This window comes from Aotus nancymaae, unplaced genomic scaffold (genome assembly GCF_030222135.1).
Source record: "Aotus nancymaae isolate 86718 unplaced genomic scaffold, 86718_ANA_hifiasm-v0.15.2.pri h1tg000029l, whole genome shotgun sequence".
Taxonomy (NCBI): Eukaryota; Metazoa; Chordata; class Mammalia; order Primates; family Aotidae; genus Aotus; species Aotus nancymaae.
Window position 1 is genome coordinate 23,789,526 of NW_026988442.1, and position 26,865 is coordinate 23,816,390.

Consider the following 26,865-nt stretch of genomic DNA (forward strand, 5'->3'; position numbering starts at 1 on the left):
CCTTCACCCCCATCCTGACATGTGGTTCTCCCCAGAGGCTCATCCAAAACCTTCTCCTATTCTCTCTAGATGATTGCATCATCTGGTGTTTTTAAACTGCCATCTATGTCCTGCTGATCCCCCCAAATATATCCCCAACCCCTTCCCCTCCCCTCAGTACCTCCAGATGTCACCTTGGAAATTTGTGTCCTCTTAGATGGTACACAACCACCTCCAGCTCTCATCTCCCCTCACTCACCCTCCACACAGCTGGGCCACCGTCTTGGTCTTTCGCTCCCATGGCAGTGCCACTGAAAGGCAGTTCTCTGCTTTCATTTTGTACCTCCAACATATAGAACGGTACCTAATACATAACGTTCACTGCACCAAAGGCAGAAATTCCGAGCCTTCTTGTTTTTGTTTTAAACGCAAGCTGATACGTTCTTTCTGGTTAACGAAAACCAAAAGGTCTTCCTCCTAATAAATGTCCAGGAGCAAGATGGCTGGGTAAACAACCAAGGTAGGGACTCCTAAGCTCACCCCAGCAGACCTGCTGTTGCACTGCTCTACCCTCTTCCAGGAACTCTTTTCCTCCAGATATCCTTCAAGTCTTTGCACAGTGAGACATATTCTGCCCCCTTGTAATGCTGAGTATCAACTTGATTGGATTGAAGGATGCAAAGTGTTGATCCTGGGTGTATCTGTGAGGGTGCTGCCAAAGGAGATTAACATTTGAGTCAGTGGGCTGGGGAAGGTGGACCCACCCTTAATCTGGGTGGGCACCTTCTAATCAGCCACCAGCAAATATAAAGCAGGCAGAAATATGTGAAAAGGCTAGACTGGCTTAGCCGCCCAGCCTACATCATCCTCCCTTGCTGGATGCTTGCTGCCCTCAAACATCAGCCTCCAAGTTCTTCAGCTTTGGGACTCGGACTGGCTTCCTTGCTCCTCAGCTTTCGGACAGCCCATTGTGAGACCCTGTGATCGTCTGAGTTAATACTCCTTAACAAACTTGTATATACATCCTACTAGTTCTGTCCCTCTAGAGAACCCTGACAAATACACCACCCTCTTTAAAATTGCAATCTGCTTATTTCACATTGTGTGCCTTTATAAAAACATCTCATGTAGCCCATAAATATTTAATACATACACCTATTACGAATCCACATTTTTTTCCAAAATTGCAGTCTGCCTGCATCCCCACCACCCTGCTCGCTTATCAACTTTTCCTTATTTTTCCCATAGCACACGTCACCTTCTAACATACCATGTGACTTATTTATCACATTAATTGCTTTTCTCCCTCTGCTAGAACAGAAGCTCCACGAGGACAGGGATATTTTCTATTTTGTTCTTGGATGGATTCCAGAACCTGGAACAGTGCCTGGTACATAGAGATGCTCTGTTAATATCTGCAAAATGACTGACTGAACCTGTCCCAAAACACCATCTCATTTGGGTGACCTTGGCAATTCCTTTTTTTTTTTTGAGATGGAGTCTCACTCTGTTGCCCAGGCTGGAGTGCAGTGGTGCAATCTCAGCTCACTGCAACCTCTGCCTCCTGGGTTCAAGCAATTCTCCTGCCTCAGCCTCCCCAGTAGCTGGGAATACAGGCGTGTGCCACCGTGCCCAGCTAATTTTTGTATTTTTAGTAGAGGTGGGGTTTCACCATGTTGGCCAGGCTGGTCTTGAACTCCTGACCTCCGGTGATCCACCCACCTCGGCCTCCCAAAGTACTGAGATTATGGGCATGAGCCACTGCACCCAGCCAAATGTTCTGCATCTTGATTGGCTGATGGTTTACACAAATGTGTACATTTGTCACACCTTCACATTTCAAATCCATTTTATCATACAGAAATCACACCTTGATAAAGCTGATTTTTGTACTGTAAATAAATAAATTGTAAAGAAACTTTTCAGAAAAAAAAAACACCCAGCATAGCATTCTGCAAATATCTATCAGGAAAGCCATCAGCTCTTTCCAGATGAATCCAGAACCCAGCCACTTCTTACCACCTCCCTTTGACTAGATGGTGGTCTGTGCCGCCGTTCTCTCTCACCTGGATTTTCATAGTCACTGCCGCACTGGTCTCCTGATTTTACCCTTGCCCCTCTATCCATCCCTCACACAGCAGTCAGAGGGATTTTGTTCACATGTATTAAGTCAGATCACGACGCTGCACTGCCCCTTCTTACTCAGAAGAAAAGCTGATGTTCTTAGTGACCCACAGGCCCTACCTGAACTTCAGCCCCATCACTTCTCTGTGATGCTCTCCCATGCTCCCCTTTCCCTCACGCCACTCTAGCCACAAAGGCTGCTTTGCTGATGCACATGAGTCATGGAAGCACCTCTGGGCCTTGCCATAGCTGTTCCCTCTACCTGTAATGCCCTTCCTCCAGATACTTACATGGCTCACCCTCTTGCTATCTTCAAGCCTTTACTCATATGTCACCTTCTCAGTGAAGCCACCTGTGACCACCCTATTTAAGATTCAGCCCCTGCCCAAGGTCTTCTATCTCCCTCTCTTGCTTTATTTTTCCTAGAGCATGTCTAATGCAACATACGTTTTGCTTTTTTGTGTGTGTTATTGACCATCCCCCTCACTGGCATGTGAGCTCCTTAAAGGCAGGGATTCCTTTCTCTTTTTTTGTTCACTGTGGTATCCTCAGTGCCTTGAACTGTGCCAAATAGGTACTAAATATATATGTGTTGGATGAATGAATGAGTGCATGAACAGCAGGCATTCCGTAACTGTTTATCCTCTTCTGTTTTGTCCATCTGCAAACAGCTCCGTAGAATAACAGCTCTGGAGAGGTATTTTATGGTTCCTGTTTTACAGATGAGAAAAAAACTAAGGCCCAGCAAGGACAAAGGGCTCATCCTAGATGACACAGCTGATTAATATGCCAGAGCCAAACTCAAATCCATGTCTGGCTATGTTCCTCTACTTCTCAGAAGAAAGAAGAAAAAAAAAAGGAAAGGGGAAAGTGAGCACACAGAGAGCAGAGAAGATGGTACACTGGGAGAGAGAGAAGACATCTAATCTCTGGGTTGGACAAGTTTATAAAATTAAATCAATCACCCTACCTTTGGCTTCAGTTTGGCATGAGATGGGCTTACGTGGTTCCTTTAAGCCCAAGAAAAACTGAGATTGCAACAGGAGAGCAGCTCTTGGCCACCAGTTGGGAAGGAAACAGTCAGGCTATATTAGGAATCTTACAAGCAAGTGGCAAGAGGCACAGACACCCAGGGGAGGCTGGGAGTGACAGGGCCCTGGGAAGGGGAAAAACCAGCTGCTGAGGCCACCCCCAGCCCAACTCTCTCCAAGACAGGACAGTTCTCCCTGGGGACAGGGAGATGCATCTACGGAGGGAGAGAGGGAGGGAGAGAGGGAGGAGCCATGACCTGGCTGAGAGGGGCCATCTGCAGGAGGGGCCATCTGCAGAAGGAAGGGCCTCCTCGGATACACTGTTGGCTGCCTCACTGGGCTTTGTAAACCCTGCAGGGCTTCCCACTGTCCCAAAGGGAAGGACCGAGATCCTTAACAGCCTACAAGACCTGGCAGGGGCCGCCCTTGCCACTTCCCCTGCCTCGTCTCGGACTGCTCACCGCGCACCTTCCCACCTCGGGGCCTTCGCACAAGCTTTCCCCATTTCTTCGCGTGCTCGTCTCTTCCCTCTTTCCCTGGCCAACTTCTGCTGACAGTTCAAGCTTTGGCTTAAACGTGACTTCGTCCAGGAGGTTTCTGAGCCCCATTCCCTGTGTGTTGCCGGAAACAGCCTCGTGTTGTCACGTGATCCATTTTTCTTAGTGCTTTTCCCAGATGCCGGTGAATAATGATCACGACCATTTGTTCACCATAAGCCTTTCCGGCTTGTCTTTAGCTTCCAAGGAGGAAGCTTTGTCTACCTCACATTCTTGCTAAGATCCTGGCATCTAGCAGTTCCCAGGCCCAACGAAATCCTCGGTAAGCATCCCATGAATTTTCGACTCTTTTCCTGAATGACACTCATGTCCTTTGAGGGGCAGGAAACCCATCTCTTTTCCCTCATGACTCAGCATGCAGTAGGCGCTCAATAGTGGACAGCAGTGGCTGCCAAGGGTGTTCAGGTCTAGATTCAGCAGTTCAAACCCTGGGAGTTATTGGCGCACATGTAAGATGCTGGTTAAGGCCATAATCATGGCAAAAACACAGTCCTGTTCCCTCAACAGGACTCCTGAAATTAATAAAACCTAAACATAGCCTTCTCCTTGCAGTTTCTCTTCTGGTTAGTATAGAATAACAGGGATTTAAACCTAAACTCTGACATTGAATAGTTCTAAGACATGCACAAACTTTTTAAGCCTGCTGAGCCTGTTTGTCCTTCTGTAAAATGGAAATAATGATACCTATTTTATCTGGCTGTTCATACAATCCTTTGCATTTGACAAGCTAGATGAAGACCATGCATTCTTTTAGCTAGGTGCTGGGATACAGCCATGAACTAAGTGGACATGATCCCTGCCAGCAAGGGGCTTAGAGTCTTGTGCCAGGGATAGACTAAATTTAATTAACCAATCACAGAAATAAACGCAGCCATGGCAGTAGTCCAGATGAGAGGTGATGCCTCAGGTCTTGAGTGGCAGGGAGTGGGGAGGGCTAGTTGAAGATTAAATGAACTATGTGTGAGGCAGCTAGCTCAGTGCCTAGTATACAGTAAGTGTTCAATAAAGTCTAGATTTTTGACAGGTCAGAGTCTTTGCCCAGAAAGGATTAACTGAAAAGATGATAAAGAGTCACAGAAGACAGAGACACAGCTCAAGAAGAAAATGAGACCAGCTCCAATTTTCTGCCCAGGTCCAGTTGTTTGTAAGAATACATGTTTGGGGCCGGGCGTGGTGGCTTATGCCTATAATCCCAGCACTTTGGGAGGGCGAGGCGGGTGGATCACGAGGTCAAGAGATCAAGACCATCCTGGTCAACATGGTGAAACCCCGTCGCTACTAAAAATACAAAAATTAGCTGGGCATGGTGGCACATGCCTGTACTCCCAGCTACTTGGGAGGCTGAGGCAGGAGAATTGCTTGAACCCAGGAAGCGGAGGTTGTGGTGAGCCTAGATCGTGCCATGGCACTCCAGCCTGGGTAACAAGAGTGAAACTCCATCTCAAAAAAAAAAAAAAGGAATGCATGTTTGTGCTCTGGAATACCCAGGTTTTGCTGGTTGGGGCACATCCCTGACTCAGGGAGAAGACCTCAGAGCTTCTGACCTGAGGCAGCAGAAAACACTGGGATCTGTTCATTTGCCTCCATGCTCCTAAACACACACCACAGTATAGTTCCCGGCAGCCATATCTACAGTACAAGATCCCCTTTCCTGGTGAGAGATCATGATTTAATTGCTCTAGACATTGGATATTTCTCAAAACAACTCAGATGATTCTAATGTGCAGGCTGGGTTGGGAGCTGTAAACTCTGCCCACTGACCTCCCATCAACCAGCATGCTCCATTCCTTCTGTCAAACCTGCTACCTTGACTGGGCATGGTGACCCATGCCTGTAATCCCAGCACTTTGAGAGGCTAAGGCAGGCAGATCACTTGAGGCCAGGAGTTCGAGACCAGCCTGGCTAACATAGTGAAACTTCACCTTTACTAAAAATCCAAAAATTAGCCAGGCATAGTGACGCACACCTATAATCCCAGGTACTCTGGAGACTGAGGCAGGAGAATCACTTGAACAGGGGAGGCAGAGGTTGCAGTGAGCTGAGATGGCACCACTGCACTCCAGCCTGGATGACACAGTGACACTCTTTCTCAAAAAAATTAAAATTAAAAATAAAACCCTGCTAACTGGTACCCTTGGCACACAGATGCTCCCAGTTGGTAGACCATGCTCTCAGAAGCCTACATGCTTCTGTACGCAGATGTGAAGTTTTATGTTTAAGATTGTTTCCAAAGTTGTTTACTTCAGTTGTGTTCATTACTGAAATGACGGGATTTATTAATATTTCTCATGTAAACCAGTGGAATATCAATGTACCAAAAAACAAAGAGGGCTGCTATTCCTCAGAAAAGCCAAATACTTTTAGATGTCCATAAAGGAGAGTCCCTAAAAAATTATCCTCAAATTCAGTATGAATGACATACCTATCTTAGACTGGGAATGAAGTTATAAAAACCTAGACATTTTCTACACTCAGGCTGCCAGTGTCTTCAACTTCTCACTCCTCTTTAAAGAAACTGAAAGGAACTAGTTTTTATAGATTACACATGATGGGTATCCAAGAAAGACAATGAGAAACTCCATTCATTAAAGACTTTGTCATCAGAAGACTAGTGGATGAAAAGTAAAGATCGGGTGACTATATATTATGCATATGTGTGATTTAAATTCAAAAATATAAGACATGTATTATTCTCGTGTTTCTCTGCTTTTACTGACTTATTCGATTAACCAGTTTATAACTGGTATTGATGACATCAGATAAGAGGGCTTATCTGATTTTATTGTGGTTTTAAACATCAGTCTGAATACATTTGCTTTGGCAAACAGATTTGTCCCTTTCAGGAAGACACCATGAAAACCATGAAGACTATGACAAAGAAACCAAGCAAATCACCCAAAGGTCTCGGTATGTGCTCTTATGTGAGACGTTCTCATAGGGTGTGAATCCAAGGTTTGGATGAGTTTAGCAAGGAGAAAACTGTAGCTTTTGTTCTTTTTCAGGGAAATGATGATTGTGACCTGAGCCACTGGATACTCTGCCTGGTCTACAGGAATTTTCCTGAATGCAGGTCATTCAGTTGCATCCAAAAGAGGCCAGTGTGTGGGCCTGTGTCCTGTGGAAGATGTTCCGTGCTTATAAACTAGTAATCCATTAAGGCAGGTTCTCTAAAACTGTATTTCTCAAAACTTGTGTTGATGTATTTTATCATGGGGGAAATAAACCACAGTTCTGAAGTCGAGAAAGTTTGAGAAAATCAAAGTGAAATAAAATGAAAGGTCTCCTTCCTGTGGGATCTATCAGAACCCTTCGTGTGCTCATGACTACTGTGACCCTCCAAGAGACAGATGTTATTTAATCAGAAGGTCCCTTTGGCAGAGCATCTGCCACGATTTGTGTCCCATGGAACCCACTTTGGGCAACAGCAATTCTCCACTCCTTTGCTGATGGGACCTCAGTTTTGTTCCAGTGTCTAGTTCTCCATGAGACTTAGAGAAGGGTAAGCCTGTCTCCAGCTCTAGGGGTAAACTCTCATTGCTCTAAGCCAGACTTTCAGATCTTCCTTGCCAATGACTGGATTATACGTGAGTTTGTAATGAAATCTGGCATTGAGACTGAGAGAAAATCAGCTGTGAGGGGGGGCAGAAAAGAGGTTTTTGTTCTCATAAAGAGATACACATAGAGAAGCACAGCTTCTTCTGCTGCTGGATATCAATGCATCTGGAGGTGACCCCAGAGCTATGGCAGCCACCTTGGGACCATGAGGAGAGCTAGCTGAAAACAAAGCTGATATCTGTGGATGGCAGAGCAAAAAGCTGGCAGGAAGCTGGATCCTTGTTGATGCTGTTAAGCCTCTAAATTAACCAATCCTGAGGCTCCTCTACCTCTGGATTTTCAATTATATGAAATAATAAATATCCTCACTATTTAAGTCTGTGCTGTCCAATATGGTAGCCACTAGCCACCTGTGGTCACTAAACACTAAATTTTTTAAAACTCACACAAAAAGAATGGAAAATATCCCATTAATGATTGTATATTGATGACACACAAAAAGATAATATTGTGGACAATGAGTTAAATAAAATGTTATTAAAATTAATTTTACCTTTTTAAATATGGCTACTAAAAATGTTTGAATTACATATGTAGTTCATATTAAACTTCCATTAGAAAATGCTGGTTTAAGTCATTTGGAGTTAGGGTTTTCCGTGACCTGAGGTCAAAAAAAGTATCTTAACAGATACAGGCAACATCATTTTGATTTTACAGCTGGAAAAGCCAAAACTAAGAATTTTAATGACCTGCTCATGATGACACAATGTGGCAGTTGCTGGCAGTCGCAGCCAAGCACCCTGACTAGTACTTCACCTCTAAGAGTATGAGAACATCCCTTACAAGTCAAAGGTTCCAAAATTCTCGCCCAAAGCTCAGCTCTGAAGAAAGCATGACCGTTTCAGAAATGCAAGTGCTATGGTTCAGATGTTTCTCTCCTCCAGACTTCATGCTGAAATGTTATCCTCAGCATTGGAGGTGGGAATAATGGGAGGTGTTTGGGTCATGGGGGCAGATCCCTCATGGATAGATTAATGCCCTCCCTTGGGGGTGAGTGAGTTCCTGCTCTATTAATTCCCGCAAGAGCTGTTTCTTACAAAGAGCCTGGTACCTCCCCACTCTCACTCCTGCTTCTACTCTTGCCATGTGACCTCTGCACACACCAGCGGCCCTTCACCTTCTGCCATGAGTGGAAGCAGCCTGAGGGCCTCATCAGAGGTAGATGCCCCACCTTGAACTTTTCAGTCACCAGAATCATTAGCCAAATAAACCTTTTTCTTTATAAATTACACAACCTCAGGTATTCTTTTTTAGAGGAAGTCTCTGTCACCCAGGCCGGAGTGCAGTGGCATGATCTTGGTTAACTACAACCTCCGCCTCCTGGGTTCAAGCAATTCTCCTGCCTCAGCCTCCCAAGTAGCTGGGACAACAGGTACCCGCCTCCATGCCCAGATAATTTTTTGTATTTTTATTAGAGACAGGGTTTCACTATGTTGGCCAGGCTGGTCTTGAACTCCTAATCTTGTGATCTGCCTCCAAACACAGAATGGATACTGAGAACACCACTCCATCTGGCCAGCGACACCTTCCTATTTCTAGGAAACTATCTGAAGTTGGAAGATCAGTATGCCTGTATGCTATGGTTTGAATGTTTGTCCTCCCAGAAAAACTCATACTGAAACATAATCCCCAATGTGGCAGTATTGAGAGGTGGGGCCTTTAAGAGGTGATTAATCCATTTATGGATTCATGGTTTAATTGGTTATGAGAGTGGGACTAATGGCTTTATAAGAGGAAGAAGAGAGATCTGAGCTACTACACTTGGCCCCCTCATCACATGACACCCTGTACCACCTTGGGACTCTGCGGAGAGTCATCACTAGTAAGAATGGCCTCTCTTGATATGACTCCTTGACCGTGAACTTCCTAGCCTCCAGAAATATAGGAAATAGGCCAGGTGCGGAGACTCACACCTGTAATCCCAGCACTTTGGGAGGCTGAGGCGGGCAGATCATGAGGTCAGGAGTTTGAGACCAGTCTGGCCAACATACTGAAACCCTATCTCTACTAAAAATACAAAAAATTAGCCAGGTATGGTGGTGTGTATCTGTAATCCCAGCTACTCAGGAGGCTGAGGGAGAATCATGTGAACCTGGGAGGCGGAGGTTGCAGTGAGCCAAGATCGTGCCATTGCACTCCAGCCTGGGTGACAGTGCGAGAGACTGTCTCCAAAAAAAAAAGGAAAAAACTATAGGAAATACATTTTGTTTCTTATAAACTACACAGTTTCAGGTATTCTGTTGTAAGTAACAGAAAACAGACTAACACACTGGAGAACTGAACAGAGATGAAAAGAAAGGAATGAGGATTAGTTCCTTGTTCGTTCTTTCTAGGAGTCCCCATTGCCTATGGAAGTCCTTACCTGATAGTCCAGCCCCTTCATGACCTGGTTCCAACTCACTTTCCCAGCCTTATCTTCCCAAGTCCTTCATAGCCCAGTTTCAAACTACCTCCTTCAGGAAACCACCTTCCTTCCTCCAAATTCTCATTGCCCAAGACACTGATGACTTTTTACTTCCCAGGGAAGCTCTCCTGTCTTCATCTTGCCTGTTTTGTCTCCCAGCCATCCCTGATCCTTCTCCAAGTCCTCTCACATAATATCAGATGCTGGCACGAGATCTTTGGCCGGCCCATGGAAGCGTCATCAACAAATTTCAGACAGTGTTTAAGACGAAGCATGACAGATAGAGAGTGAGCCTCAGAGAGTCCAGGGGTTAGTGGCTCTTGTCCAAGCATACCAAGATCAGGCCAGGTGAAGCAGAAATGCTCACTGTGATCAGCATGCATGCCCAAGCCACAGACACTGTACAGATGCTCCTGATTATAAGGGATTCATCCCAGCTTGGCTCTAACCCACCTTGATAAAGACTATGGACCCAGCATCTCAGAGAAAGTAAGGCAGGGCTCAGACATCTTTGGGGGTAGCAAAGAATAATGGAAATTACATGGCCTTTAGAAACAGATAGACCTGACTCTGAATACTTCCTTAATTTTGCTTAATATATTGTTAGAATGAATAGATAAAAATGTACCTAACAGATACAGCCATCATCATTTCAATGGTATAATTGGAAAAACTGTAACTAAGAATGTAAATGCCTTTCTCATGGTGACACAGTGCAGTACTCCTTAATTTTTCTGTTTCTCTCGGTCTCCACCCTATCTGTCTGGTCCAAGCCACACCCGTTTCCCCCTTGATGATGACAGCAGTATCCTCCCTGGCCCCCACTTCAGGGAACCCTCTGCTGCTGCCACTCATCTCCTTCATAAGATGCAAATCTCAGCAGTTTACTCCCCCTCTTAAAACCCTTCCCAGTGCCTTGAGGATTGTCTCGGGTCAGGATCCCTAGGGAACAGATTCTGAAGCTGAGATGGTGTGCAGGTGATTTAGTGAGGAGTGCTCTCAGGAAGAGCATGTGTAAGGAAGGAAGCAGGATTTGGCAATGGAAGAAGTTGAACATCTGCAGCAGAATCCTCAACTGATCCCAGGGGGATTGAAGCTGGTATCGCCCTTCAGAGTTGCCCAAAATCAAAGCAAGGAGGCCTGGTCATTACAGTCATTGGATGTCAAGGAGGGAGCTCCCTTGTTGAATGGAAATGCCCGCTAGGATCTGACAGCTTCTAACACTCCTGGCAGCTCGGGGAATGTGACCCTGGTCCTAAGGAGTATCTGAAGGGGTACCCCAGAGTCTCTCAGAAGAATGAAGTCCAGGCTCCTCACTGTGACCCACAAAACCCTCATGATGTGGGCTCTGCCAATTTCTCCAGCCTCATCCACCCAACTTTCCCTCTCAGCCTCTGTGTTCCAGCCTTTTCTGGACTAGCATGCTCAGGTCCCACCTCCAAGCCTTTGCATTTGCCATCCCTTCTGCCTGCCTGTGTGGCCTCCCCGTCACCCAGTTTACCCCTGTTCATCCTGCAGTTCTCAGCTCAAACATCACTTCCTCAAGGAAGCCTTCTCTGATTATCAGACCAGACCAGACTCCCCTGTTGTCAGTTCATAAACTCTTCTATTTTTCCTGCAAAATATGTATCACATTTTGTATTTAAGTAACTGTTAGATACAGGTCTCTGCTGTTAGGATACACGCACTTGGGGGCCAGGGCAGGTCTGCCTTGCCCACCACAGCATCTCCAGCACTCAATGCAGAAACTAACACATAGAAGACATGCAGCAGATACTGTCAAATGCATTAACGAGCACAGGCCTTGGATAAGCTACCTTTGAGTCTGTCTCCTCTCAGTAAAGTGGCATAGCAAGTTTACTTTGCAGGGTTGCTGTATTACATGGGTTATCTAGCAGAGATCTCAGGCTCTCCACAGAGGTTGGCTCCCTTCACTTCATGGAAAAGATTGTAGGGTGACCAGTCATCCTGGTTTGCCTATGTCTGAGGGGTTTCCTGGGATGTGGAACTTTCAGTGCTAACATCAGAGCAGTTTCAGGCAAATGGAGATGGCTGATCACCCTAAATTGGGGTGAGAAGAAAAAAAGGCATTTCATATTAGCACAATAGCCAGGATACAGTAGCAAACCAGCTCTTCAGGAAAAACCAAACCAGCCTCAATCTGTAATGTTAGTCAGTTTCCACTGTGTAAATACTTCCGCCGTGACTGCAAAGTTCCTGAGCTCTCATGAGCCAGTAGGAGCTGGCTCTAGGAACCCATATGTGTGTATATACCAATATTTTTGTTTTGTTTTGTTTTGTTTTAAGACAGTCTCGCTCTGTAATCCAAGCTAGAGTGCAGTGGCACAATCACAGCTCACTGCAGCCTAAACCTCCTGGGCTAAAGTGATCCTCCCACCTCAGCCTCCCAAGTCACTGGGAACACAGGCGCCTGCCACCACGCCTGGCTAATTATATTTTTGTAGAGATGTGGTCTCAGTATGTTGCCCAGACTGCTCTTGAACTCCTGGACTCAAGCAAGCCTCTTGCCTTAGCCTCCCAAAGTGCTGCCATTATAGGCATGAGTCACCAAACAGGGCTCAATAATACATATTTAATACGGGCTGTTAGATTTCTATTGCAAATGTTCAACACAGCCATAGACAACCTCAACTCTGGTGTAAGTGAGAATGTTTTAATCCTGAGAAGGTCACAGCTGGAGTGGAGCTTGGAGATTAAATCCACTTTTATAAAAATTGTGACAGTGAAAAAAATCTGACATAAAAATATAACAGTAAACAAATCTGATATAACTGACTCCATCTTACTTCTCACCTCACAAGCTGTCTTCACTCATTCCTGGATATAGACCAAACTAACTATAAAAATAATTGAGTTAATAGTTTAAGACAAACACAGTTAACAGTCCTTTTCCGAAACTAACCCCCTCTTTACTCAGAGACCAAACTGCCTTTATAAAATTACGACTCCGGAGAAATATAGCTAGAGGTTACAAGGCTTGTAACCTCCCCAGCGACTCCTAGAGATAACATCACTACTATCAAAACCTAAAATTGGTCTTTACAATATTTTTTGAACTCCCAGACCTGTGATTCATAACAAAAAACTAATTTAACCAGTTCCATAACTCCCACCCCAAAACTGCCTCAATACAAAAAAAAAAAAAAAAAACCAGCTGTGACTTCCTATCATTTCATCCCCAATCCAACCAATCAACATTTGCCTCTCCCTAGTCCCCGGCCCACCAAACTACCCTTAAGAAACTCTGGCTTCTAAACTTTCAGAGACAAATTTAAATAATAAACTCTCATCTTCCCACTTGACTAGCTCTACATTTATTAAATTCTTTCTCTACTACAATACCAGTGTCCCAATAATTTTATCCGTACAACAAACACAAAAAAATTTCATCAGACATGACAAGATCTTCTAGTGCAAGGCCATGAGTAATCCATCACATACACCACTTATTCCCTATCTGTGTCCACAACGGACATTGCACATGGGTCATGAGGCTGAGTAGCATTATGGCCTGGAGTCTCCCCTCACCACTTCCCCAGGTAGCCACGGCCAATTATCCAATGTCGTGCGTGAGAAAATCTGCTTACTTTTATGGGTAAGTGTAGTCTGTTCCTTCATTATACAGAGGAGGAAGCTTAGGCTCAGAGAGGTAGAGGGACCTGCCCAAAGCCACACAGCCTGGGAGTAGCTCAGCTGAGACTGAGGAACATGTTCCTCTCCACAATTGCTCTTTCAACCCTGCCTTGCATTGAAAAGCTGAGTACCCAGAGTGGGGAGAAACAAGGGGAGACCATCCAGGATTCTGAGCCTAGATTCTGGAAAACTGTTCAGACACCCCCACCCCCAACCCTTTTGCATCCTGAGGGCTTCTTGTTATGTCTACATGTAAATACTGTTTGTATGGCGGAAGCACTCGCAAAAGTTGGGCCAGGTGCAGTGGCTCATGCATGTAATCCCAGCACTTTGGGAGGCCGAGGCAGGCAGATTGCTTGAAGCCAGTTCGCGGCCAGCCTGGCCAACATGGTGAAGTCCTGTCTCTACTAAAAATACAAAACTTTGCCAGGTGTGGTGGTGCTTGCGCCTGTAATCCCAGTTACTTGGAGGCTGAGGCAAGAGAATCGCTCGAACCCAGGAGGTAGAGGTTGCAGTGAGCCGAGATCATGCCACTGTACTCCAGCCTGGGCAACAGAGTGAGACTCCGGCTCAAAAAAACAAAAAATTAATGAATTAACTAAAAATTAAAAATAAAATAAAAACTGCAAAAGTTGGGCCAGGTGCAGTGATTCATGACTATAATCCCAGCACTTTGGGAAGCTGAGGTGTGTGGATCTCTTGAGCTCAGGAGTTCAAGACCAGCCTGGTCAACATGATGAGATCCCTATCTCTACTGAAAATACAAAAAAGTAGCTGGTGTGGTGGTGCATGTCTGTGGTCCCAGCTACTTAGGAGGCTGAGGTGGGAGGATTGCTTGAGCCCCATGCAGGGATGGAGGTTACAGTGGGCCAAGATACCTCCTGCACTCCAGCCTGGATGACAGAGTGAGATCCTGTCTCGAATTTAAAAAAAAAAGAAAAATGTATATTGCAAAAGTCATATGCTCACTGCAAAAAATCCAAATAACAGAAGACTATATAAAAGAAAAGACCTCTATCTGGTCTCCCCAGGGTAACTCCTGTTAATGATTTAGATCCTTCCAGGCCTTCTTCTGCCAAACTGCAACCATATACTTATCACAAATAGACTAAAAGCTTAGCTGTTCACCAGTCTACCACTGCCCTACTCTGAGAACACTACCTAGCACCTAGCAGGCACTCAATAAATATTTGCCAAATGGCTGTGGTTCACTTACAATGCCTTAGATTTCTTTCTGTATGAATATAGGTGGGTCCACCCCTGTCTTTTTAAAGGCCTTTATTACTTCATTGCATGGCCTCATAAATTAATTTAACAGACCCTTCAGTGAGCACTTAGACTGCGTTACATTTTTCTCATAACAATTCCAAGGCCTTGCTCCCTGGCTCACCTACAAGGCTGGCACCAAAGTCCCTTCCCATGGCTTCCAAATGCTGCTGTCCATCAAATCTCCACAGTCTCTGGTTTCCTGGGATCACCAACAGACAACCCAAAGCGGAGGAGCTTTGGGACCAGCTCCTGGGAGCAGGGTCAGGTTGCAGCAGGTGGATGACAAGTCCCTGAGCCCGCGAGGCTCCAGCACCCGTACATCCAGAGGCTGCTGCCCCGGATGATGCCCCGTAGCTCACACCAGAAGCAGAGGATTAACCAGGAGGCATCGCCTGGGTGCTGACAGCACAGGAGCCTGTGGCCTGGGGGACAGCCCCATTTCCAGGTCTCGGGTCAGCTCAGCAGCCCTTAGGGCCTTGGGGACCAGAAATGATTGTGTGTGCAGGAGGCAAGAAAGGTCAAGGGGAAAGACTCTAAAGGGAGCCCCACCTACCTGTGCACAGGCCTGCCCCCAACCCCAATGCCCATGGACACTTCCAACAGGCATCTCTCACCCATGGTGTCCTGCACTGAACTCCTGACCTTCCCTCCTCAAACCCTCATCCCATCTCAGTTCATGGCGGCACCATCCCTCCATGGCTCAGGTCAAAGCCCTGGGACCATCCATGACTTCTCTTTCTCTCACTCCTATCCAGTCTATAAGCTCTTACTTCAAAATGCATCTTCTCACCACCTCTGCTCCTGGAAGGTGGCGGTGCCAGCCACCGTCATCTCATCATCTCACCAATAATAATTGTAATAAACTCACTAGTTGGTCTCATTACCACCTCCCCCTCACTCAATACCTGCCTTCCCAAAACAGCCTCTTTTCAACACCATAGCTAAAAGAATCTCATCCAAGGGGTCAGATCCTATCTTTTCTTTTTTTCTTCTGGAGACAGGGTCTCACCATGTTGTCCAGGCTGGTCTTGAACTCCTGGGCTCAAGCAACACTCCTGTCTCAGCCTCTTAAAGTGCTGGCCTTCTCCGTACATCCTGTCAAGGGTATATACTGTAGGTTTGTCTGTCACTGATGATGTTAAATTAGATCACTGTGTTAAAAGGTACCCATAGGCCAGGCACAGTGGCTCATGCCTGTAATCCCAGCAATCTGAGAAGCTGAGGCAGGCGGATGGCTTGGGCTCAGGAGTTTGAGACCAGCCAGGGCAACATGGAAAAACCCCATCTTGACAAAAAAATTAGCCAGGCAGGGTGGCATGTGCCTGTAGTCCTAGGCACTAGCAGGCTAGGGTGGGAGGATCGCTTGAGCCCAGGAGGTCGAGGCTGTGGTGAGCCATGATTGTACCATTGCACTCCAGGCTGGGCGACAGAGCAAGACCCTGTCAAAAAATAAATAAATAAAAATAAAAAATAAAAAAAGTACCCATAAAGGATTGTAACTTAATTAAAAATAGAAATAATAAAAGCATGGTGCATACCATAAAGGGTCCCCTGGAGGCTTTGTGCAGCCGTCGGCCTCCATGTGTGACCCCAACTCTACTCCATCCACAGCAATGGCCAGCCAGCGTTGGCAGGAAGACCTCCAGGCCCAAGGTGCTCGTTCCTGGCCAAGAGCAGGGGTCACTCTGGAGTTCCTAGCATACCTGGGCTGCTCTGTGGATTCTGCCAGCCCAGATCTGTGCCAGGCAACTCTCATCAGTTCCCTTTAAGCAGGGAGTGAAAGTTACACAGGAGGGAGGAGTGCCAGCCCTAACTACTCCCCTATTCTGTGGCTTCAGCTCAGGAAGAGACAGGTGAGAACAAGGATAACCCTCCACGGCAGGAAGTCTGCGGCAGGAAGCGACTATGTCCCCCTCGCCCCACACTCCACCCTCAACCAGGGCCCTCAGAAAATAAGACTCGACATTCTTCACAAGGGTGTGGAGGGCAAGGCCTGCTCCAGGGAACAGCTGCTGGGCACTGAATTAGTAAGCCCTGGAAACAAGCAAGCTTGATGAATCCCAAAGGCCTGGCCTTGGACAGGGGCACGTCTGCAAAGATTTGGGAGATTTGGCCAATCGGACACATGAATCACTGAAAACAAGGCCGTGGAGAGGAAAGACTAATAATGTCCGCTTTCCTGTCCTGCTAAGGGTCTGCTGTGCTCTCCTGGGGTCTCTGTAGAATGCCCAGAAGCTGCCAAGACAGCAACTCAGCTGACTGTCACGCTGATACCTGGCTGTGAACTGGGACATGAGATTTCCAAGATGAGGTTAAATTATGCTGATTCTACATTGGAAATGAAATCGTGTCTGGCATGGATTCCGCCTACACTGGCAGGTATCAAGACAGAACTAAGCGAATCAGAGTCTTGTCTTATTCACTGTTCCAAAGTTTTTTGTCCTCAAATATCCTCCCAAAGACAGGGACAGCTATAGTTCAAGCCATCCTGAATTAATTCACCCTTTGGAACGTGAAGGAAATACAGAAACACATATTTTGGCATTTCCTGTGTGCCAGGCATTGTGCTGAGTGCTTCACATGTATTATCTTGTTTCCTTGTCTCGATCATATTTTAAGGGAGATTGTAACACATCCCTAAAAAAAAAATGGAAATGGAAGCTCAGGGACGTTACATGGTGTGCCCGGGTTCACCTGGTTAAGAACTGGCACAACTGGGATTTGAACCCAGATCTGGCTACTCTAAGTCTCAGATGCTTAAATATCACGTCTTCCTTTATAATATCAGATTTCCTCAGGGCCTCTACACTTGATTTTTAATAACAAATTATTTCAAGTTAAAAGATAATCCTTTTAATGTGAAAAACACAAACAAAAAGATCCACTAGAACTAAGAAATTAACCGAGTGAGGTGAAGGAATTCAAAGTCAAGATACAACAATAGTACTTCTATAAACTAGCAGTCAACAACTGAGAAAATAAAATGTTAAATGCCATTTACAACGTCACAAAAACTGAAATACGCCGGGATGAAATTAACAAAAGATGCGTAAGACATTGAAATCTCTAAAACATTGCTGCAGGAAATTAAAGAAAACCTAAACAAATAGAGATATATACCATGTTCATGGGTTGGAAGACTCACTGCTAGTAAGATATCCATTCTCTCAAACTGATCTACGTAGACTTCATACAATCTTCATCAAAATCCCAGCAGGCCTTTTTCAGAAATCAAGAAGCTGGTTTTCTTGTTTTGTTTTGTTTTGTTTTTGAGACAGGGTCTCACTCTGTTGCCCAGGCTGAAGAAGCTGATTTTAAAATGGAAATGACCTGGAATAATCCAGTGTTGAACAAGAAGAGCAAAGTTGAAGAATTTACTCTGATTTTATGGCAATATGAAGCTGCAGTAACCAAGGCAGCATGACGTTGGCATAAAGATAGAGAAACTGACCAATAGAAAAGATATTCTATTATGAAAATAAATAAATAAATATGGAAGTGAAGTTCTTTCGAGCTTATCTCTGCAAGGAACATGTATCACAGGTCCAGAGAATGTGACACCAGGTACTTACTGCTCAGTCCTCCACCTAGCAAAATCACATAGCCCCTGTGTTCAGAGTCAATTGGACTAAAATTAGCTTAAGTCATAAGCTTTAAGCAGAAGAAAGAAAACTGGATCCAGAAAGCAGAAGCTTGGGTTTTTGACCCAATTGTCATAATTAAACATAAAGTCTCAACTTTTCAGCATGCAATAATAATAATAATAAAAGCACTAAAATATGCCAAACCCTGTTCTAAGAGCTTTATGTGGATCAGGGCCTCATTTAATTCTCTCAACAAAATAGAATAAAAGACAAAATAGCAAGCATTGTACCTAGGAAGGAAAATCTTTTTTGCGATGGCTTGTTTCAGTTTTACATTTTTAAAGACGTGTATACGTACACAATTACAATGTAAAATGCATATTTTTTTTTTGCATTCACTTCCCAGAGAAAGAATAAAATACATATCTTATAGTGGGGTTGCAATTATGACAGTTTAAAAGCCAGTAGGGTAGTAGAGGAGAGGGTTATGAGGAAGCCCAAGTAATACAATGCCCGTAAGACTCTTAGCCAGAGCCTGGTACATAGTAAAGGCACATTAACTAGTAGCCAGGCACAGTTATTACCATTGTCGAGACCAGCTTTGTGGATGCTGGAACTACGTAGTCTTGTAGGACACAGCACTCAGAAGGGCCCTGCACCTGGGTTAACGCTCTGTTGTCCCCATCTTAAAATTCTTAATAATTTTAAAGAAAAGGTCTACATTTTCATTTTGCACTGGGTCTCACAAATTATGTAGCATGTCCCATTTTGTATCAGGGCTTACAGGTATTAAAATATTTATAATACAAAATATTTAATGATCAGTTATTATTATCAAATTGCATCTCTGCTTCTTGTTAGCTAGACGACCTTGAGTGAGGTACTTGCATGCTCTCCATCTCAGTTTCCTCATCTGTAAAACAGGAGTCATAACTAATTCTGCATGAGGTTGTTGTGTGAAGGTTTAAATAATACAACAGGCCAGGTGCGGTGGCTCACCCCTGTAATCTCAGCACTTTGGGAGGCCGAAGCGGGCAGATCACCTGAGGTCAGGAGTTCGAGACTAGCCTGGCCAAAATGGTGAAACCCCATTTCTACTAAAAATACAAAAATATTAGCCAGGCATGGTGACACACGCCTGTAGTCCCAGCTACTCAGGAGGCTGAGGTAGGAGAATGGCTTGAATCTGGGAGGCGGAGGTTGCAGTGAGCCAAGATCGGGTCACTGCACTACAGCCTGGGCAATAAGAGTGAAACTCCGTCTCAAAAAATAAATAAATAAATAATACAACATAACTCAAGTGCTAGGAATGATGCCTGGGACTTAGCACTCCAAAAATGTTAACTATTATTATTATTTATTGCCTTTTTTTTTTTTTTTTTTTTTGACACGGTGTCTCATTCTGTTGTGCAACCTGGAGTGCAGTAATGTGATCATGCCTCTCTGCAGCCTCGACCTCCTGGGCTTAAGCGATCCGCCCACCTCAGCCTGTCAAGTAGTTGAGACTACAGGCATGTGCCACAACATCCAGCTAATTTTTGTATTTTTCTTTTTTGTAGAGATGGGGTTTCACCATGTTGCCCAGGCTGGTCTAGAACTCCTGGGCTCAAGCAATCCGACCACCTCAGCCTTACTGTTATTATTTTTATTAGCTTTATGGAAAAAAGTCAACTTCAGGCTTGGTTCTTCCAGTGCACATTTCGGGGAAGGGATTATTAAAGTCATCAGTGGTTCTGGAACTTATCTGAGCAAGAGATGACTTGGAGAATCTGAGACTATGTGAGAAAACGCCTCCCAGAAAAACACAGATAGTCTTGCATATATGTGCACATCATGCCTGAAGTTTCAGGGCGTTTATGGGTCTCTGAGGCCAAAGCAGGGGCCCCAGGACCAAGAACCTCAGAAAACAACAAGCACCACGGAATCTAGGAGGTCTGGAGTCCACGAGTGTCTCAGTGGGAACAGCCAGCCAGCCACGCAACAAGCGCATTACTCTTTCAGGGCTAGGGTGTGTGCGTGTGCTTTAAGTCAGCAGCTGTTTTTAGCTTTGCTATATATGGCCAGGGGAGGAATGAGGGCTATAGGAGGGGGAGGGGTGCCAAGCAGCTTACAACAGGGTTTGGGAGGCCAGAGCTCCTGCACCAGCCCCACCTTCCCTTTCCAAGGCGAGAGCTGAAGAGCTCATCCTCAGACCAGAGAAAAAGCCTAGAACACAAGAAGGGGTCTGCGGAGGTGGAATGTCAGGGGCTTCCAAGAAGATGCCAAGTCAAGTCACCTTAGTGACCATGACTTGCGGTTAGAAATACATTTTACATCGCGAAGCACACATAATGCAGACACTTTTAAACACATACACACTCTCACACACTGTGTGTGTGCATATATATATATATCTCCTCAACTGAACAAATATTTCCAAAAATAATACTTTAGCTTATTCTGTGAAATACTCCGATACTTCTATTCTATTCTTTCCTCCTGACCCATTGAATTGATTTCACCATACACTAACGAGTTGACATCACCAGTTTGGAAAACTGCTGTTTTCTTGGTAGCATTTGACTGCAAGAAAAGGGGAGCAGTGGAGAAGAATTCTGAACCTTTGAGGATAAGATGCAAGTTTCAGCTTTATCTCCTAGCTGGATGGGAAGTTTTGGACCTCCCAGCTTTTGCATGCCGTCCTCTGGTCCTGGAGTCTTCCTCTGTCCTTGTCACCTGGCTCACTCCTGCACGTACATCGGGGCTCAGCTTGCAAATGACTTCAGAAAGCCTCCCTGAATGCCTGCGTCTGCTCAGCTGCCCACTCTGGTTCTGTTACTCCCCTGTCTGCCCCTACCTAGCACCCGACACAGTACTGCAGGACAATTTCCTGTTAGATTTGCTGTGGAGGCAGGGAGCGTTTCTCTTCTGCTTATTTCTACACCACCGGTGTAGCAATGTGCTAGCTTCATCATAGTCACTAAATAAATATCTATTGGATGGATTAATAATAGGTAATAGTGGCCAGGTGCAATGGCGCACGCCTGTAATCCCAGCACTTTGGGAGGCTGAGGTGGGCAAATCACGAGGTCAAGAGATCAAGACCATCCTGGCCAACATAGTGAAATGCTGTCTCTACTAAAATATAAAAATTAGCTGGGTGTGATAGCGTGCGCCTACAGTCCCAGCTACTTGGGACACTGAGGCAAGAGAATCACTTGAACCTGGGAGGTGGAGGTTGCAATAAGCCAAGATCGCACCACTGCACTCTAGCCTGGTGACAGAGTGAGACTTTGTCTCAAAAAATATATATATATGTAATAGTAATAATAGCAACAACCATTTACTGAGTACTCATTCATCCCATGAGAAGACTTTTGAGAGACTGGGATAGGTCCATTTTAAAGATAAGGGACTTAGTGAGTTTAAACAATGTGGCAGGTCCAGGGGAATGACCCAGGGCTGTCTGACTCCCAGACGTTCCTAATCATAGGATCTTATTTGTCCACATTCCCCCCTGCAGCGATACCCAGGTTGGGGGAAAGGGTGAGGGCAGATCCTTAACAAATCCTCTGGGGACTGATGACAGGTTGATTAAAGAGATTTTCCGAAGCGGTGGCCACATCTAATTTTGGAGAGTTACACCTCGTGTGTGGCTTGGGAAAGAGAATCTGTGAGGTTGCCAGGGCCCCTGGATGTGGGGTCGTCTCATTTGGGAGAAGTCTGAGCCTCTGACAAACCAGGACAGCAGGACTTCTGGTCACCTGGCCTGAAGAGCTCCTGGGCACACATGGGAGAAACCCAGGGCCCGCAGAGCCCGTGTGATCCGGCCCAGCCCCACGACTGTTGCACTCCTCACTCACTCTGGCATTCTTGCTGTTCCTCAAACACACCAAGCCCAGCCCTGCCTCATGGCCTTTGCAACGGGATTCCCTCTGCCTGAGGGGACCTACTGCCTCTCTAGGCTTCTGAGACCACTCCATCTAAGAACACCATCCTCTTCCGCCTCTGTCTGTTTTTTCCGTAACATTTGTAACTTCTAGAGATTACATGTATGTTTGTTTTCTGGTTTATGTTCATCCTCTCCACTGGACAGGGAGCCCCCTGAGGACCTTGTCTTGGTCACTGCCCCAGCCCTAGAACTTTCTGTGAAGCAGTGCCTGGAACAGACCAGGTGCTTAGTAATATTGGTTGCATGAATGAATGAATTAATTAATTAATAAGTTTTCCACTTTTAGACATATTGGGAGATGATCCTGTGGTTTCCTATGCTCACTTTGACCCAGAAATTTGTGTCCTGTGACTCACATCCAGACCCCCAACACACACACACACAGACACACAGAGAGACACACACAGAGACACACATGCACACACGCACACACATACACACCTTGGTTTGAAGAGAAGAAGGACCGGAAGGAACATTCTACACATGCCTACAGTGCACCACTGTGCACAGGTGACTGATGCCGTATAAGTACGCAAGGATTATCTCCATTTTATAGCCAGAGAAACTGAGGCTTGCTCTCTGCTCTGTCTCCAGTGCATAGCACTGTGCCTGCATGAAACATCTGGGGAACCAAATTGTACTAGATTCAAGAGGCTCAGAAAACGTTCAAGGTCACCCAGCTAGCAAGTGGTGGAGCCAGAATCTGTGCTCAGGGCTGTTCCGTTCCCAACCTGCTGGGTAGCAGCCAAAGGCACCTGCAGAAACTCCAGGGACCTCGTTACCATCCAGACATGGTCTCGAGGGCAGGCCCTCACCCAAACACCCACCAACTGGCAGCCCAGATGCAAATCTATCCTGCACCTGAGGCTGCTGTCAATGTGCCCAAGGGCCTCAGCTTCAGCAAACCTTGCTCCCTGGGCTGGCTGAGGCCATTTCCTGCTCCAGCTGTTCTGGTCCCAGTCCCACTCCCACACTTCCTGTCCCCTGTCAAAAAGAGGAGACACTAGTGACGAATACAATATTCTGCGAATGCCTTCTGACGCCAAATGTCAGTTGTAAAAATTAGCCAGTTTTGAGTTATCTGTGTGGGTTCCTCTTTCCAATGCAGCTCATTAGGAAGACTCTGTAGAATTATCCTGTGTCAGAAAGAGTTTGAATGACCATTCAAAGCCACAGCCAGTAGACTTTTGCTGTAAAGAGTCAGGCAGGGCTGGGCATGATGGCTCACACCTGTAATCCCAGCACTTTGGGAGGCCAAGGCAGGTGGATCACTTGAGGTCAGGAGTTCAAGACCAGCCTGGCCAACACAGCAAAATCCCATCTCTACCAATTTTTTTTTTTAATTAGCTGGGTGTAGTGGCAGGTGCCTGTAGTCCCAGCTACTTGGGAGGCTGAGATGGGAGAATCACTTGAACCTGGGACACAGAGGCTGCGGTGAGCCGCGAGACTGTGCCACTGCACTCCAGCCTGGGCTACAGAGTGAGACCTTGTCAAAAAAAAAAAAAAAAAAAAAAAAAAAAGCCAGATAATAAATGCTTTAGGCTTTGCAGGACAAGAAGCAAAATTGAGGATGTTATATAGGGGCTTTCAAATAATTAAATAATTTCACATGTCAAAAAAATACTGTTCTTTTTTTCTTCCAAACATTTAAAAATGTAACATCACTCTCAGCTTATAAGCTGTGCAGAACTTACGGTGGGGCCAGTTTGCCCCATGACCCATGGTTTGCTAGGCCCTAATTTAAAGCAATACTTTTTAAACTCTAATATGTATAAAAATTGCCTGATACACCTGTGAAAGCAGCGTTTGGGCTCACACTCAGAGATTCTGATGAGCAGGTCTGGGTGGGCCACTGAACTTGCATTTCTAACTGATGGATTGATGGTACTGATGCTTCCTGTCCACTGACCACATTTTGAGCAGTACTGATATTCTAAAGTGCCCGTTTCATAGATGAGGAAACTGTGGCCCAGCTAAGTGATATGTCCAGTGTTACATCTCGTGGACTAGGTAATGACGCCTGCTCCGCCACTCCACAGGGCTGTTTTGCCACAGAAAACTCCTCTCCTTTTCTTTAGCCCACTACTATTCTCATGCTTCTGAGCTATGTCCTCACTCCTCTCTCTGCCCCACACCCACCCTCACAAACGTGACTTTCCTACAGAGATCAAGCTCAGGCGTCAGCTCCACTAAGGAATTTCCTGACCTCCTCAAATCTAAATGCTCCTTTCTGCCCCAGCATTCTAAACGTACTTGTGTCTAACATGTATAACTGTTTGTCTGCATGCCTTTGCTTTTTGGTTTTTCAAAAAAACCAAATGATGAATGTTTAGGTGGAAAGATGAATGGGTAGGTGGGTAGATGGATGGATGGGCAGGTAGGTGGGTGGGTGGGTGGAAGGATGGATGGACTGTGGGTGGATTGGTGTGTAGATAGATGATGAATGGATAGATGGATGGGTGGATGGTAGATGGGTTGGTGGATGAATGAATACTCCTCATGATCTATTGCTTGAAAATAATTTTCATGGTAAGGTTGAGACTAGACCCCAATTCTGCTAGAGTCTATTCCATGGCTATCTATGATGGGACATGCTGAACATGTAAACGGCAGTAGTTACATTTTATTGAGTGTGTGTTGAGTGTGCATTTATGTGGCTGGCTTTGTACTAAGCAGTCCTGCCAATCCTCTCATCAAACCCTTTATTAGCTCCACCTTTACTACAAGAAAATGGATGCTCAGAAAGGTGGAGCAGCTTGCCCAAAGCCACACAGCACAGCACAGCACATCCTAGCCCATAAGATTCTGTGCCAACTGCCCGTCACCTTTCCCACCCTCCACCAGTGTTCCTCACCCTCCCTGGCCCCGCCCCAGCTCTGCAGGCCCCCAGCTGGCCTCACCTCCATCAGCATAGGTCTCGGTGCCATAGCCGTCTTGCAGGCCATTGTTCCAAGTGCCCTCATACTTGGCACCGCTGCTTGAGCTCTGCCGGATTCCGTAGCGTCCCTTGAAGCCATGTGTCCATTCGCCCTTATAGAGCCAGCGCCCCTTGGTCTCTATGCCCAGCCCATGCCGTTTGCCCTGGCTCCAGTATCCCTCAAAGGTATTTCCGCTGGGCCAGGTATAGACACCTGCCACTTCAAAGCCAAAGTTCCAGGAGCCAGAGTATTCGCCCTGGCCCTTGGGGCCTGTGCACAGTCCGTGCCCATGGGCCTTTCCCCCCTCCCAGCCCCCGCAGTACGCCCCACCATCATCAAAGTCGAAGCGGCCCCCGCTCATCTCATCATAGCCCCTGACAACCTCCGCGTCCTCCAGCGTGGGTGCAGAGGGCGTGGGTGATGCTGGCAACACTCCTCCAGTGCCCTCAGGGCCAGGCCCCCAGACTCACCACTGCGCCCCAGGAGGGGGAAAGCAGGAGGCCAGCAGAGGCTGAAAGAGCCCAGGCGCCAAGTCAGTACTGGGTCGGCTAGTCAGTGCCATGCCCGGGAGCCTCGGCTCCACCAGCCAGAGCAAGGCTGCCTGCTGGGAAGAAAGCAGGAAGGAAAGGTTCAAAGTTCCCACAAAGAGTCCCAAGTCTGCCTTTCAAGAAGTCCAAGGGAAAACGGTGTGATCTCTTTAAGAAGCCCAGTGAATGGGTGCGGGGGAGGGGTCCCCAGCACAGCGACAGCCCCCGTCTGAGGCTGAATTCCCACAGCCCGCAGGCCGGCTTCTCCACCCCAGTGGGTGTGCGGGGCTGCTGGTCTCCCCGCCGCTGCCCCGCCCCCTTCTCCAATCCTGCCCTCCTCCTGGGACGGAAAGGTCAGTGTTGCCCTAACAAGGCCATTGGATCTCAGAAGCTGCTCCCAAAATAACCCCGGCCAGCCCAGCCTCCTTCAAAGCGGGAAGGAGGGGTATTTCAAATCGTGCCCGTGCCGCAGACCCAGCAGTGGCTGGAGGGCTGAGGAAGGAGGCTGAGAACTGAGTGCAGGCAGCCCAGGGACCTTGGTGTCTTTTCCTGCTGGGAGTGACAGCTCCCTTCCATTCTCAGAGTGCCCTGGGTCTGCGGGCAGGGAGGGCGCCGGGGAATCGGGGAAGGGAGGGGAGAGGGAGACCGGAACGCCCAGTCCTGGAACACTGAAAATCCCCCAGAGCAAGGAGGTTGGCAGGTCTCAGCCCCACCACCACTCACATGCCCTAAGGGGACCTGGGGTTACAGCACCACTGCCAGCCCCATCAAGGAATCTGGTGACCTAAAGAGAAAGGAATGGAGACAGTTTCACATGTGCTCCCGAAAGCAGAGGAGAGAAGTCAGAAAGAGAGGTGAGGCTGTGGAAACAGTCTGAAAGATACACGAAATCTGAGTCCAGGGCTCACACACCACCCAGAACTCCCTCTACCCCAGGAACCCTGGGAGAACCCAGGGAGAACTCGGTGCAAGAAGCAACCATCTATTCCCTTTCTCTTTCCTCCGGAAGGGCAAGGAGCCTGCCCTCCTCTCTGCCTGAGACACAGACTGGACGTCCTGCTGGCTTCCTCTCCCCACCCCTTGATGCCCCTGCACCCTCCCTGCCGCAGACCCAGCAAACCCTGAGGGTCAAAGGAGTCCCCTTCCTGTCAACCCAGGGTTGTGTTGTAATGAGGTCCTCTCAGAAATTCTCAAGGGTCATGATTTTTTTAAATGTCCCTTTCTGTCTTTTGCTCTAGTGTCCTAGGAGCCTGTGAGGCCAGACTTCAGAAA

The 26,865-nt window shown here is 46.6% G+C and overlaps 1 protein-coding gene across 2 annotated transcripts in view; it reads right to left on the reverse strand.

The window, feature by feature from the left end:
- The window catches only part of JPH2 (junctophilin 2), a 75,647-nt gene extending 49,763 nt beyond the window's left edge, over window positions 1–25,884 (reverse strand). The window contains exons 1-2 of one of the 2 annotated variants that reach the window (XM_012467223.2): window positions 25,049–25,884; window positions 16,114–17,270 (exon numbers count right to left, since the gene is read on the reverse strand). In XM_012467223.2, the coding sequence (XP_012322646.2) occupies window positions 17,248–17,270; window positions 25,049–25,427 (402 nt within the window). In that variant the 5' untranslated portion in view covers window positions 25,428–25,884 and the 3' untranslated portion in view covers window positions 16,114–17,247. Of the gene's footprint in view, window positions 1–16,113; window positions 17,271–25,048 lie in introns of those variants that run through there. The other variant, XM_012467222.2, reaches the window with a different exon arrangement.
- Window positions 25,885–26,865: the final 981 nt, after the last annotated feature.